This window comes from Erpetoichthys calabaricus, chromosome 5 (assembly GCF_900747795.2).
Source record: "Erpetoichthys calabaricus chromosome 5, fErpCal1.3, whole genome shotgun sequence".
Taxonomy (NCBI): Eukaryota; Metazoa; Chordata; class Cladistia; order Polypteriformes; family Polypteridae; genus Erpetoichthys; species Erpetoichthys calabaricus.
In genome coordinates this window covers 116,710,440-116,726,706 of record NC_041398.2, presented here as the reverse complement: position 1 = coordinate 116,726,706, position 16,267 = coordinate 116,710,440, and the positions used below count along the sequence as shown (strand labels likewise).

Genomic DNA, 16,267 nt, shown 5'->3' with positions numbered 1-16,267 from the left:
GAGTTTGACAAATTCATGGCTCTAATTTTCAAACGACTTAGCTGAATCCAAAGTAACATGTTCATCCATCCATTTTCCAACCCGCCGAATCCAAACACAGGGTCACGGGGGTCTGCTGGAGCCAATCCCAGCCAACACAGGGCACAAGGCAGGGAACCAATCCTGGGCAGGGTGCCAACCCACCGCAGAGTAACATGTTGCATATTTCAATTACCTTTTCCTTGATATTTGGTGAAAGCTGCTCACCACTCTCTGTCAGCAGGGCTTCTGTGACTGACAGTCAATTATGGCCAATGAAATCCACAGAATAAGTCAATGACAAGTGATGTGGCTTTGGTATTTGCTCTTGGTTTTAAAAAGGAAAAGCTAGTATAACTGATCACTAAAACAATCAATGAAATCCACGTCATGCAGCGAAGGATAGTTGTACATGTAAAATGAAAATTTCAATAAATATGTGTCAAAGGTTTATACATGTACTCTGATGGTATGTCCCCAGCCCACAGTCCTTGCACATATTCCTGTATACAATCCCTTCCACTTTCTTCTCAGTTTATATTGTTCCTTCTGCATATTACAACCTGTTCTAAGGTGCTGGATTGTCTGTGAGGCTTCTTTTATAAACATTTGGTATACTCTGGTATAGTACATTGCTGATTTAATTGATTTTGGTCCATAGTGACTGTCCTTGTACAGCCAAAATTAGTACCTCTATGCTTTACTTCAGTAATACCTTTCTAGCCACTGTCTGGATTTATGCCACATCTGTTATTTTTTGGTAGTACAGTACATTCATGAGGCATACCCTGCCATTGCACCCCTTCTCCATTAATGTTGACGATTTCATCATTTCTTTGAGGAACTCTCTTAGCAGCTCATACTCATTTGGAATTGTTTGGATATATTCTAATATGTTTTGTGTCTCGTTAAGAACAGTGGTCTTGACATTTCCTTGTCTTCTTACCCATTGTTTCATTTGGTGAACATTCCCTAGATAATGAATTTGGAGTGCAGTGCTGTATGTAATGTGAGAAATTTAAACATCTTAATATTGGTAGTTTTCATCTCCTCTTTTGACCAGCTTATTATGACACTTGGAAATCTGATGACTGGAAGGGCATATATGTTAATGGCTTTGATCTTGTTCTTCACATTCGGTTGGCTCTTCAGGTGTCAGCTTTATAGGGATACTTGAATGTTGTTGTCATTATGGTTTCCCATGTGACTGCAGGATCCCTAGGTAGCTGTAGCTATCCTGTATGTTTTTTACATGGCCTTGTGGTACTTTAACTCCTAATGTTCTGATCACTTACACGTCTTCATCTAAAAACACATCCCACTGTCCTTGTTGAGGAACCTTGTCAAGTGAACTAATGAATTAATGTTTCTTTCACTCTTGAGCTTCATTCTAATGCCATTCATGTACAGGAAGTGGGTGATGGTATCTCCACTCTTGAACCTTTATCTGTTGCCACTCTTACTGATATATAGCTGAAGCAGATACAGGAGCAGTACAAATATTGCATCTCCATGATATATACCACACTTTATGGTCACCTGGGCAATTGTCTTTGAGAAAGTTTCAGGTGTTGTCCTCCAGTGTTGTCATCCAATGGTCCATAGAGTTCTTGATAAAAATTCTTAGTGTATTATTGGCCAGGTATTCAATTGTCTAAGTGTGTTGCATTGAGTTGTATGCGTTCTTGTAATCAATCCAGATAACACTCATGTGGGTCTGACTGGTCTTTGTGGAGGGATTTGAGACTCTGGTATTGTTTCCAATCTCCTTCTGAGTAATACAGCACTATTATACCTAGTCCATCCTAACTAGGTTAGCCAGTCAGAGAGATTAGGGCTCACAGGGTTCGCACAGATGCTGAGGTATGGCGGTGAAGACACAAGCCAGTTAAGGGTTAATTGTACTTGTCAGAAGGTATCCCATGCTGTTGAGCAGACCGCATGAGTGAGCAACAGGGATGTGGTTTAGAAGGAGACACCGATGCTTGTAATGGTTCCTTAAAGGGACAGACCCTAACAGTGTTTAAACCTTCATTTTTAACCTGATTTTGGAATATTTAGAAGGCAGCCTTTAGTGTGTTATCTGACTATTGGATTCTCTTAAACAACAAACCTCATAGGGGAAATATTCAGGTTAGTTACATGATTTATTTGCTGCTTTTTTATTTTTGATTATTGCTTAATGTTTTCTCATGGCTTCTTCTGGTTATTTAATCTTTGGCTTTAGTCTTAGGATTTAGTCTTACTCTAAATGCTTTCCTCTAACTCCCAGTATTGGCTTAAATTATACTCTCGACACCTGCCTTATTTGTTACATCTTCCATATGAATCAGCTGAAGGAGTCTGACAACACATTTTGATAGTCCTGTCATGAAGACATTTCAGGAATGTCTAAATGACCATTCCTTGGACTAGAAAATGTGGTTTGGATGTGTGAAGCAGAAACAAATCCTGTTGATGTTGTAGAAGAGGAATATGCAGAAGTAGGTTACTGAGGTGATGGCCTGTGTGAAGGCTGGATTTTGTTCTTGAAGATATAAACACATACAGTATGTGACATGGCAGAGCTTACTTTTGTGTACACAAGTTGCTCAAGAGAACATTTTTTTGTGAAAATTTGGCTGTAATGAAGACTGGTTTAGTTTTGGAGAAGATTTGCTTCAAGAGATATTTGGTCGTCCATCAAGAGTTATCAGCCAGGCAGGCTGAGATCCTGGATGATATTTCGTGCCAACCTAAAGCAAGGATAGAAAAACCATGCTAAGAAATAAGTGAGCTCAGGGTATTAATATAAAAGTAACAGAGGCGAAACCCCCAAGAGAAAAAAGAAGAAGAAGAAGAAGAAGAAGAAGAAGAAGAAGAAGAAGAAGAAGAAGAAGAAGAAAACAATTCAGAAGCTTATAACAGTGAAGCATGAAATTGCTAAGAATTTAAATGGCACGTTTGGTTGATAGAAAAGGGAAAGAAACTAGAATATAAGGATGTTTAGTTTACAAAACTGTATTAAATGGGTTCAGTAAGTAGACTGATGGATATTTTTTGAAAAATAAGAATATAAGCAGACCAAAAGTGCTGGCCTCAGCCAAGCTGAAACTGAGAGAATCTCAGAATAATCATAACTTTTTTACTTACTCTTTTGACTGTGATATTTGTCTGTCATTTTTGGTTGTGATGGCAGATTATGCTCCAGATTTGACCCTTTGTGTGCTGTTTTGATTACTTTTTTGATTCTCCACACAGTTTAATTTCCTGGTTCATTCTCCTTTCTCCTCAAATATTCTCCTCTGGTGCCCTGTCCATATACTTTGGTACAGTTACATAATGTTCTTCCTAAAGCACAATTAAGTGCTCCTGTAACCCCATCTGTATTATTTTACTAGGGGGTAAGCCCCCCTGGCACCTTTGGCGCCCAACCCCCAGTTGCAGCCAGTCTGCCGCTTACGCTTTGAAGAGGTGGGGCTGAATGCACCATAAGGAGAAATAGTTGCTCCTCCAAAACCCCCTCTTAAATGGTGATACAATGGAAAACAACTACAGTTTATTTTACCTCCTCTTTGGTCAATCAGCTGCTGGCTTGCTGCTGCTGGCTTGCTGCTGCTGCTGTGTCGCATGATCTGCCTCTCACATGGCGCTTTGAACATTTAAAAGCCTATACAGCAGCTGTCCTACTCTTTGTCTTTTATTTCCGGCCCCGGGTGTGGTTAAATCTCTTGGCACCAGGCCCGGTCTTAGGTATTATGGGGCCCTAGGCGAAAGGGGTGTCCAGGGGCCTCCTGAGGGGGGCGGAGCCCCCCTGGAAGCTCTGCGAAATGCGTGAAAATTAGACCAAGGAGTCGATCCGGGGCCCCCCGGATGCCGGGGCCCTAGGCGGTCACCTACTTCGCCTATGCCTAAGGCCGGGCCTGTTGGCACTCTTGGTTAAGTCTCATCTCGCGGGACGTGAGTTCTTGATATTTTTTAGTTTATAATTTAAAAACAGAATAAGAATCTGAAACTCTAACAACATCACTTTAAAGTCTGATAAATTCTGAAAAGAATGATACCAAACATATAGATGTAGGTTTTAAAATAAGCCTGATTTAAAGTGTGACAAAAAAAATCACATAAAATCGTTGCACAAAATCGTTGCACTTTTAGGCTTAGGATTTTATATACAGTAATCCCTCGCTATATCGCGCTTCGCCTTTCGCGGCTTCACTCCATCGCGGATTTTATATGTAAGCATATTTAAATATATATCGCGGATTTTTCGCTGCTTCGCGGGTTTCTGAGGACAATGGGTCTTTTAATTTCTGGTACATGCTTCCTCAGTTGGTTTGCCCAGTTGATTTCATACAAGGGACGCTATTGGCAGATGGCTGAGAAGCTACCCAACTTACTTTTCTTTCTCTCTCTGTTGCGCTGACTATCTGTGATCCTGACGTAGGGGGTGTGAGCAGGGGGGCTGTTCGCATACCTAGGCGATACGGACGCTCGTCTAAAAATGCTGAAAGATTATCTTCACGTTGGCTACCTTCTGTGCAGCTGCTTCATGAAGTGACATGCTGCACGGTGCTTCGCATATTTAAAAGCACGAAGGGCACGTATTGATTTTTTTATCTGTCTCTCTCTATCTCTCTCTCTCTCTCTCTCTCTCTCTGCTACTGACGGAGGGGGTGTGAGCTGCCGCCTTCAACAGCTTTGTGCCGCGGTGCTTCGCATACTTACAAGCCAAACAGCCCTATTGATTTGTTTGTTCCTTTGAAGAGGAAGATATGTTTGCATTCTTTTAATTGTGAGACTGAACTGTCATCTCTGTCTTGTCATGGAGCACAGTTTAAACTTTTGAAAAAGAGACAAATGTTTGTTTGCAGTGTTTGAATAACGTTCCTGTCTCTCTACAACCTCCTGTGTTTCTGCGCAAATCTGTGACCCAAGCATGACAATATAAAAATAACCATATAAACATATGGTTTCTACTTCGCAGATTTTCTTATTTCGCGGGTGGCTCTGGAACGCAACCCCCACGATGGAGGAGGGATTACTGTATATATATATATATATATATATATATATATATATATATATATAGAGAGAGAGAGAGAGAGAGAGAGAGAGAGAGAGAGAGAGAGAGAGAGAGAGAGAGAGAGAGAGTAGATTACGCTTTATCAAGCCCCTGAAATCTACCAGCAAAATCTTTGTTCATCCTGTAATTTCAAAAGTAAAAGATGGAGTTAGGGATCCCTAATAGGGCTTACTTTCAAGCCATCTCTAGAACTACTTTCAGGTTTTTGGAGGCTGCATAGAAAGTGACAGGTTCAAATTTACAAAACTTTTTCACATGGTCCCAAATGTCCCCATTACCCTAGTTTCATATTTGTGCAACAGGTTACAGTTTAAATTCCTGTAATCACATTAAAGTTGCTGACTTAACTAGAATTTCATTACTTGTTTTATACATATGTTTCTAAGCAAACAATCTGTAAATGTTGTAAATAACTGGGCAGGGCAGGCATTCTCTTTCATACAGTGTTTAAGGAGACATGTGTGGTACCCATTCTGCCCTCCCTGCTCAATTTCTACCACACACTATTTTCATGCAGGCAAAGATTACTTTGAATTTTATAATGCTGCCTTGAGTCATCAACATACTGTATAGGAAATTTAACATGATCCATCAGTTGGTGAAGTCAATATTTGCTTAGTTTAATGCAACAGGCAGACTGAAGAAATCTAACAGAAAGCCTTCTTAAATTAGCTAGGTTAATTTACATATAATGACTATGAAGCATTTCAAACACACCAATCAGTATACAGATAAATTGTATGGTCCATAAACACATATCTTTATTAAGTATTATGTAAAGTCTCAAAATAATTATTCATTAAGAGTCATGAGTGAATACCGGGTTAAAATAAAAAAAAACTATAAAGTTAAATGTTATATACAGTATGATCTCATTTTCTAATTTAAATGTACTGGTACAAATTAAGTCAGGGTGTCCTAATTAAACAGGCAGGCACTTTGTTTTACTTAAGGACTATATTAACGTCAGCTTTGTTTTTATTAAGATTTAAAGGTTTTGAGTTTTACTTTGAAAGAAAACTTTTTCACATTTAAAACACATTGGAAGATTGTGACTAATGGAAAAAAATGTAATGTTCTAATTTATGAAAGAAGGAAAATAGTTTGTGTGTTTAAGAACATTTATAATTAAACTAGCCACTGTATCTGTCAATGTCAGCAGAATAATTAAAAAATATTTGCTATCTCCTGCCTTACGTGTGCCTTCAGCCCTTTTCCTCTGTATCATCGTGTGTGAACATCTTTTAACCCATGTTCCCTCTCTCATAAAGCCTGTTTCTCAGACTCTCATTATTTTTGAGGCACCTTTCTCACAACCTGTTCGGTTTTATACTTGCCATCTTTGAAGGCGACTCAAATGCCTTTTCTCCTCCTCGTCACACTCGCACTTTGTCTTTCATTGAGTTACCAAAGCCAAACTGCTCAAAGGAATTGGACACACAGACCTTACTGTTGTTTTATATAAATAGATGTTTGATAGTTACAGTTTTTTTTTGTTTATTGTGACATACAGCTTCTTGATCAAAGAACTCAAAAGAAATTAGATTTAAAGAGACAAAAATCTTTGATATCTAATCAAATAAAAACTCTATAAGTATTATGTGTTGTAAAATGTAACATCATATTCTGACATGCTTTTTAATTTTTCATCACATCCCTTAAACCTTCTGAGAAAATACAGGAGTCTGTATACAACAAAGTTAACTGAATCTTTGCCTTTATCGTTAGTGAACATAAGACAGTGAATTACAAAATGTAAATGATTTATTTTTTAATGGGCTCATGCCTTTTTGATAGTGTAAAGAACACTAAGACAGACAAGACACAAGAATATTCATTGTGTTATAAAACACTGTGGGTAGCTGGCCCCATCCAATCACTACAAGCTCTTGTCTGCTAGCCACCACTCTAGTAATAATTTTACTGTTTACTGAGTTCATGCTTGCAAGTGTTTGAGTGGTCAGTTTTATTTTTAGTCATTAAAATGTATTTTTAATGGCACAGAGCAAATGTTAGTTGTCTAGTTTATTTGTTAAAATTCTCATTTGCTATTACTGGTTATTCCTTTTGGCACATACACATCCCATCATAGACTAAATTCCTTGTTTTCCCATACCCAGTGTTGTTTAGCTTCTTTTGTGTCCAAGCTCTTTATTATGCTCATTCATGGAGTTTTTGACCATGGCTTCTTCTTTCCACTTTTTTGATGACTTTCTTTGTATCAAAAAATTTTACTAAACAATGTGAGATCAACATATCAACATGTACTAATGACATCTTTTTTTTTTATATATAACAATTTCATCCCAGAAAAATATACAAGCATATTTTGTTAATCTAAAAGCTATAACTTTTAAGTTTATTTCCAACCCATCACTTTTACAGGCCAACCACCACACACTCCAGGCTTATCTATATATTATTGCCATTTCTTTTTGTGTTATACTCCTTGCTTTATCCCCAAGCTACTGTAGATTTATTAAATTCACTGGCCATGAGCTTGAGAGGTTCACTAACAATTGTACACAAAAATGCCCACCAGTGTCATAATGTTCATCTACAAGACCTGTTCTTTTTATTGTTGAACCTTTACTCAGCCGTACTATGAAAACTCAAGAACTATTGTTCTCCACAATAATAAGCAGCCTACTGACAGCATGTTACATTTCTTTTGATTGTAAAAAATGAAATAATTCTGCAGCTTCAGTCTGAAGCTGAGGAAAACCATTACCAACCTATTACAACACTCTCCCAAGTCTCTGAACTTGCTCTTGGAATAATATTTAAATTGAATCTTACAGATTAAGCCCTTCATACCTGCCGTAGTAGTTATTATTCTGATATGTTTACATTTAGGGTTTTATATTTTGACATAATGTCCAGATGTTTCCAACATATACAGAGATTCTCGATGAATTGATATAACTTATTTGGTTATTTCAATTATTTTCTAAATTGATTTAAATGTGGGCGGCATGGTGGCACAGTGGTAGCGCTGCTGCCTCACAGTAAGGAGACCTGGGTTCACTTCCCGGGTCCTCCCTGCGTGGAGTTTGCATGTTCTCTCCGTGTCTGTGTGGGTTTCCTCCCACTGTCCAAAGACATGCAGGTTAGGTGCATTGGTGATCCTAAATTGGCCCTAGTGTGTGCTTGGTGTGTGGGTGTGTGTGCCCTATGGTGGGCTGGCACACTACCCGGGATTTGTTCCTGCCTTGTGCCCTGTGTTGGCTGGGATTGGCTCCAGCAGACCCCTGTGACCCTGTAGTTAGGATATAGTGGGTTGGATAATGGATGGATGATTTAAATGCTACAACATCTTATATTGTTATTGAACATTTCTGTGTGTGTATTTTATTATTTTGTAAATGATCTGGTAACTACTACAATATAGTGTGTTTTTCTTTTTGAGGTTATCTAGTTTGCTTTTTAAAGCCATTTATGATGACACTTGGTATGACATCTTCTATAGAGATATGCATTAATTTATTGAATAGTGATGTAAAATCAATTATGTGTGATAGCTTTAATTGTTTTGGTATGTCCCTCCATGAGAAATAAAATACAGAAAACAATATAGTGTTGTCATTAAGGAATAATCAAAAAATTCTCACTTTTAGGACATAGAAGACGACAAGTACAATACACTCAGAGAAGTTGTACAATCATAATGCAAGCCATGGCACAAAGTTAAAGCAATGAAATCATATATTAATATCTAAACGTGAATAGGGAACGCACATTTATTGTATTTTGACATAAACATTGAAGAATGGAACCAAATTACCATTCAGATATTTAAATTTATGTTTTTGTAGAGCAAGGATTATCCCATAGAATCCTCAATCCTATCATAAAGGCATATAAAAATGTATAGAGCATAAATCAGGAATTATATAGTAGACAGTAATTCAGGTCTAAATGCCATTGACTAATTACCTCTGCTGTCCTTTTTTTCAGACCTTTTACAGAGCTGAAAGACCAACATACAATGCAAAGTGTATGTTATATTGCAGCACCTTATCTCGTAGTACAAAGGCTGACCAGTAGAATTGTAAATAACTTGAGTTCATTGGCTGTAATGGATTCTGAAGAACTGGTTAGTGACATCATCAGTATTCAATATCCTGGCAGCAAATTCAAGATTCCTTTTCCTCTTTCAATTTCTATACCCTTCACGGCACGCTACAGAGGTAATTACCGTGACATTATGGTAAAGATTTTTGAAGATGGAATGCATGCAAGCTACATAACTCCTTCCATATTTGAAGGAACTCGAGGAAGTCAAAAGGTTTGTAAATCTGATTTGGAGTTTATAAGTATACTTCAGAAGTTCTTACCTATAGTTTAATGTAAAACACCACTTGATTACACTTCGTAGATTATTAGAAAGACAAAAATTACTGTCACATACAGTATAATGAATGACACAATTATGGTGCAATCAGTAAAAGTAATAGCAATAAATAAAGGGCTTTGATGTATTTTTTTTACAGTGCAGCTATGTAAACTCCATTTCTTGAATGGGATATGCTGTTGAGTGAATGTAAACAACTCTCTTGTTTTAATGGATTGGTTAACATTTAAATAAACTTTGATCTATCTATATAACTAACTATCTACATTTCTCTAGGTATATTAGCAAAGTTAATTACAAAAATGACAGTAAATTAGCAAATAAATCCTGATAAATTGTGCTGCACTGAAAACTTTGTGTATTAATTCTCTTCACCATACTTTATCTAAATATCATTACAACATCAGTCAGAGTTGTTTTCTTTGTCTAATGTGTCAACATGTTAATACAGATTTCTTTATGTTGCGTGAATAAGACTATGAAGTGTACCAAGGTCTTCATTTTGTACATGTATTATGGTTTTTCCTTCAATCCAATTTTACCCAATTTTCCTATTTAGGTTGTTTAGATTTGGTCTTTTTATATTAAATGTAAAGTATTTAAAAACATTGTTTTTGCTAATTGTTTTCTTTTGATGTTTGTTTTTAATTGATTTGTTTCTTCGTTGGGGGTGTATGGGGACTCCAGGTGGGGGGGTTGGGGGTTGTCTGTTGACCATTTAGGTTTTTGATTTGTTGACTTTTTGACTTTGTTCACATTTTTTACTTTCATTTTTGGATTTCGTATTTGGTTGTATTATCTTTGTTTTTCTTTTGTTCTCTTGTTTATATTTGTGGTTTCTTTATATCCCTTAATTTAGATTTTAGTCTTTTTCCATTTTTTTGGTTTTTAGAGATTTTAAGTTTTGTTTTGCTGTATTTGATTTGTATTTCTGATCTATTTACTTTTTTGAACTTTTTTGGAAAATGTTTTGAAATTTTGTGATTTGTTTAATTATTGTGCCTTTGGAGTTTGGGGTTTCTTTATTTAAATTAATAATGTATTGTTATTCTAGGCTAGGTGTTTAACAGTTTCCTTCCTTCCTGAGATTTTTTAGGTATTAGACTTTTCTTGGAGTTTCAGGCCTTTTCAGTTTTTTAAGTCTGAATTCTTAACAAAGAGAAATCACTAGTAAGGGCCCAGAATTAGTAAATTTTGGTTTAAAGTGGAAATATTTAATGAAGACTTTTATTGAACAATGTTCTTATTTATATTCCTCAGGGTTCTTTTGCAGAATTTAAAGTGTACAAGTTTGCAATTTTTTCTGTTGTCTCCTGCTTACGTAAAGAGAATTTCACAGTTCCCAGGAAAGGACTATCCATGAAGCTAAGCATGGACCCACGAATTGCCCTAGACTATCCACCAGGTTCTTTTCACACTCCTGTGTTTGTGCAATCAATGGTAAGAGGCCTTATTTCTAATCATTAAAATACAGCAAACTTCAGCTATTAAATATGGGTCATGTATTTGATTTTGGCACAGTACTGGTTGCTACTCATGACTAATATATTCAACTACTACGTCTAATGTGAACTTTTACAAACCAGAACATAAGAGGTTAAGCATATTGAATTGAACTGAATTAAATTGAACTTTATTGGGAAGTAATGCATTTGACATGAATATTAACAGACATTGGTGTTATTAACCAAAAAAGTAAGTAACATAAAAAATTCATAATAAATTGAAGGTTGCAAGAATAATTTTATTAATGTACAGTGCAGAATTGAGGTAGAAGAATAAGAAAGAAAAACTGTAATTATGTTCAATTTTACAACAGCCCCCATTTCTGTTATTTGCACCCAAAGTATCTGACAAACGCAAACACAAAATTCCATGCTGTTTAGATTAAAGGCACAAGTCTGGAGATGGAAGAGGCAAAGATATGGAATTAAGATAGAAGTAAGGTAGAAAGGATTCAGACCTGCCCTGATTTATTTGAACTGTTATATCACATAGTTAGTAATGGCAAGTTCAGGTACTGTGATATTTTAGATACTGCGGACAGCTGGCTTACAACTCTTATTTCAGATGCTATTTTAATGCTGGATAGGTATCATCAGACTGAGTGGAAAAAGCAGAACAAAGGAGACTGGAGATTTTTTTGAATGTGTAATGGTAAAAAAATGTAGCACAACACAATTAAAAATAAATGTGTGATCCGGAGATTGAAATGTAGACTAACTTTGTCCATTTCACTGTCCAGGAAAGTCAGTTACATCATCCTGGCTAACTCAGTCAATATTAGCAGTTCACTCTATGCTTGTATCTTAATGATGACTCATTCTGAATTCTGGTGACTTCATGCAAGGAATCAAGTGTTTATCAGACATGTTCCCTTTACGGACATTTCAAGCTGGACTTGCCCTTCTCAAATATAAATGAATTTAAATATAAACCTATGGTGCAATCCAAGTGGATCTGACCTCATCTTACTGCCACTCACAAGCCTGATATTGACAGCAGCTGCTCTCTGTTATCCAGGCCTGAAGTTTTTACGAATGTTTAGGGGGGTTGTCATTTATATATACTGTATGTAAATGTTACCAGTCAAACCTGCTTTTAGGACAAACTAGTTTAGACTAGCCAAGCACAATAAGATGAATCAATTTGGCCTAGATCAAACTAAATTATCCTGAAATCAATGTAGAGTTCCCAGAACAGACTGATTTGGCCTATAGTCTAAACGAATTTGGCCTGCAATCACGCTTTCCTCTATAGGATAAACCTAGTCAAAACTGATTTGTGTAGTTTTCAACATGAAATATGTCTGATCCTGCAAATTTGGGGAATCCCTGCCTTTGTCACCCAAATCCCCGCATGTCCCACCCCTATCCCCACATCTTCCGCAGTACACAGCCGACATTCCAGAGTGAGCCATAAATTTGCAAAATGTTTGAGCATTTTATTCGTTTCATTCTTGCATGCTTGTTTGAGTGCATTTTTTTGGTTTTGTTCTTGTGTATTTGTTTCGTTCATTTTATTCTTTTTGATTTTTTGTGTTTCTCACCATTACGGATGAGGCTTGGAATAGTGGACAAAGATATCAAAAGGAGTGGAGAGAGAGAGATTCTTGATGGAGATTTTGAAAAGCGAAAGTGAAAATCGACTCATTTTAATGTGCTTTCAAAAGACAAATTTTTAGAATTTTGTCTTCAGAAATTTAGAAATTTAAAGGTGGAGGAGGCTAAAAAAGCGGAAAAGAAAACACTCCTACCACAAAGAAGGTTAAAAAATTTGAATGTACTGGAAATCAGAGGCATAAAAAAACTTGTTGCACAAAATGAAGGTAATGAAAATACTGTATACCATACGCTCAGCTGATTTATTATATGAAGTCATCTATGCAGCCCATGTGGTGGTGGGTCATGGTGGTCATGATAGAATGTTGGCTGAAACTTCTAAGAAATTTTCAAATGTCACAAAGAAAATGCTATTCCTGTTTTTGTATATGTACGAAGTATGTCATGTGTGAAGTATGTGTTAATGTGCTATACGTATTGTAAACTAAATTGATTGTTTTGAATGTTTGCATAATGTTTGTATCTACAACTTTGTGACATTTTTTATCATAAGGCAACACTGCCTTTAAAACTGCAAACAAACAAAAATACATTTCTTTAAGTGGGAACTGCACAAAATGAAAGTTTTGACTAGGCCAAACTGGTTTATCCTATAGAGGAAAGTGTAATTCAAGGCCAAACTAGTTTAGAATGCACACAAATCAGTTTTGACTAGGCCAAACCAAACATTAGAAGGACAAGATGTGTCCAAGTAACTTTGTTATAATTGTTTGTGCCAGGTGTGGTGGTTCCAACATCTCAGATGTTCTATTTGGATTTTCATGCACTATATTTGTGACAATTTATACAGAGTGGGAGATAAACCACAAATATCCATTAAGCTGCAGTTTTGTCAGCAAAAATGACTTATTCATTACTGAAGTAAATGAGAATGTCAATGCTTGTTCAAGCGAATAGAAATTATGCATCTCTCTATAACAGTGGTATGCAGAAGGACAGTGAGAAAAGAGCTATATAAATGCAAAGAATTATTATTATTATCTCTCCACATAAAACATATCTGCCCTTGAAGCAGATAGACTACAACAGCAGAAAACCATAATACTGGGTTCCATTCCCACCTGTAAAAATTAGAATAAGAGTCTACTGTGGCATGTGAATGTTGGTTTGTCACAGAATCACACCCTGATACATCCCAAGGTCACATATTTTGCACTGTGGTATCTGCCATTGGACATCCATATTTGGATTACAAATGCTCTCAGAAGAAGTTTCTTTAAAGCAAGAGCAAGAGTTCTGCAAGGGAAGTGCCTTTCTGGTGACCTCAACTGAACTCTCCCTCTTACTCTGGCCAATCCTTTCTGCACAGCACCACCACTACAATCACCAGAACGAAAGAAGACAGGGAAAATTTCTGATGCATCCAGATTCCTTGAAATGTTCAGGTAGTTGTGTGAGAATTTTAAATAAACAGCATGAATCCACAGATCCATCCCACCTTGTTTGAACAGTACAGTAGAGGACAGTAGTGGCAGTGCAGTTGTGTAAAGAATATTTTCTCAGTATGCATTATGTATCTCAATGCCAAATGAAGATATTTTGAAAGCCACAGCAAACCCACAGAATATTATTAATGATGGTGTTCATTCATTTTTAAAATGGGTACTTCTAAAAGGATACTGTAGCTGTCACAAACCATGCATCCTCTTCAGCTGGCCACATTAACATTACTTCAATTTCAGTCTGTATAAAACTCATATCCCTTAGAAATATTTTTATAACCTTATTAATTCCATATATCTAACAATCAAGTTTGTTTAGGGGCAAAGGATTGTTCCTACATGGTGCTTGATAAAATGGGTTTATTAAATCAAGTGGTCTATGAACATATAAACTCTATATAGTGTATAAGGATAATAAACTGACCAAGTAATCTATAGTAATTAGTAGGGACAGATATATCAAGTAACTATTGGAACCAGTGTGAGCTGGGAAACATTAGCTGTGCTCCATTAGACACTTATTATGGTTTGTTACAAATGTCTTTAATAATGACATATAAATGAGCACGGCCCACAGTCTTTCCGGGAATGGGAATGTGAATGTTACAAATATGCATTTTAGAGTTCATTGTTCATAAATTATGAACTTTATAATGCCCCACAGTGCATAAACTGAGATATAATTGATTAACTATGTTGTCAGAAAACAACCCAAATTGATCCAAGTAATGTTTTAATTGAGAACATGGTTTGGGAAACATGCCTTTAAAAGTTCATTAAATATTAAAAAATAAAATGTAATTGTGCTCCTTAGGGATTTGCTGATAAATGGTCTTGTCACAAATTATTATATCAGAATGGAGCTGATTTGGAGAAATAAGAAGCATGCAGATAATTTGTCACAACATAACAGCTGAGCATGGCACCCATCAAATTATGCACAGAACGGTCTATGTCCACATTTATTTTATGGTGATTTAGGACATTTTTGAAAGTGCAAGTGTTTTTTATGTTCAGATAGTCAAGACTGTTGTCCTCAATCAGATTTCTGAAAAGGCATCAAAGTTAAGAGTTGTAATGTTTTTAAAAAAGTAGAACAAATAGTGTAAGCAGATAACTACAAGTACAACATACACAAGAGCATCAAAAAAGCATTATGAAAGGAAACCATAGACTGTTATCATAAGGAACTATATGATGGAATCAATGACATTTTGGACTTACTTTATATTTTCATAACAGATGTATAATAGGGAAATACATAATGTTTGGAATATAACTTAAATGGTTCCTCACGTCAGTATGTTTGAATGGATAATGTAATACAGCTGAGATACAGCATGTGATTTCTGAGGATAATTTAACGTACATGGCTGTCCCATGTTTGTTTAAGCTTTTCTGTGATTATTTTTCAGGTCCAGCCCATAGATGCATCAATTCTTTCCACTCTGAAAGCAAGGAGTGATGAATACCATGCAGTTGTGTCCACTAGCCCTTTACTTCACATTTTACATCCTTCAACCCAGACATTTTGGAAGTCTGTCACATTCACACTCCCTTGTCCTCCTAATCCTGAGAAAAAGAAGAAAGGAGATGAAAGTGATTCGGTAAGGCCAGCAAGTGCTGTGCTTCCAAAGAACACGCCCATTCACAGACAAAGGTCAGCTGTTCTCTTTTTATAAATATTTTCATCATTCATTACGATAAAATTACAAATGGATGTGCATACTATAAATCTGAAAAAATAAACATCAAAATAACTTTCATTAGAGCAAATCTGTTAAATCAGTGATAAATAGTAATCACTTTAAGCAGTATTTTCTGAATTTTTAGTACTATGTAAGTCAGTGGCAGCTGCTAGCTTTTGAAACAGGGGAAGCTCATATTAGGCCTTCATCATAAAATTCATTATGTTATTTGTACGTAAATTCTGCCCTCCGTTCCTTTTGCAGAAAATGGGTCTGTGACCCTCTCGTACCAATTGGCCGTCTTTTCCAGGGACTTAACCAGTTTCCTCTCAATGGCCAGGAGAGCAAGGTTGCTCAAACGATCTTGGTCCATCGTGTTGCGGGTGTATGACTTGACCCGTTTTAAACAGGAGAAGCTCCTCTTTACACCTGCTGATGTAGTGCCAATTGTTGCCACTAACGACAACAGCTTGTATAGCTGAGGCATTGCAGTATCCAACTCCATGTCTTTAAAAAACACCAAGAAATCACACAGCTTACCCCTGCTCCCCTGTAAGTCATGATCTGAATATAGTACT

At 36.4% G+C, this 16,267-nt stretch overlaps 1 protein-coding gene across 1 annotated transcript in view; it reads left to right on the top strand.

The window, feature by feature from the left end:
- dthd1 (death domain containing 1) overlaps positions 1–16,267 on the top strand; it is a 53,961-nt gene that overhangs the window by 10,108 nt on the left and 27,586 nt on the right. Inside the window, exons 3-5 of the mRNA XM_028801992.2 lie at positions 9,041–9,371; positions 10,698–10,877; positions 15,417–15,661. Coding sequence (XP_028657825.1) covers positions 9,041–9,371; positions 10,698–10,877; positions 15,417–15,661 — 756 coding nt within the window. The remainder of the gene's footprint in view (positions 1–9,040; positions 9,372–10,697; positions 10,878–15,416; positions 15,662–16,267) is intronic.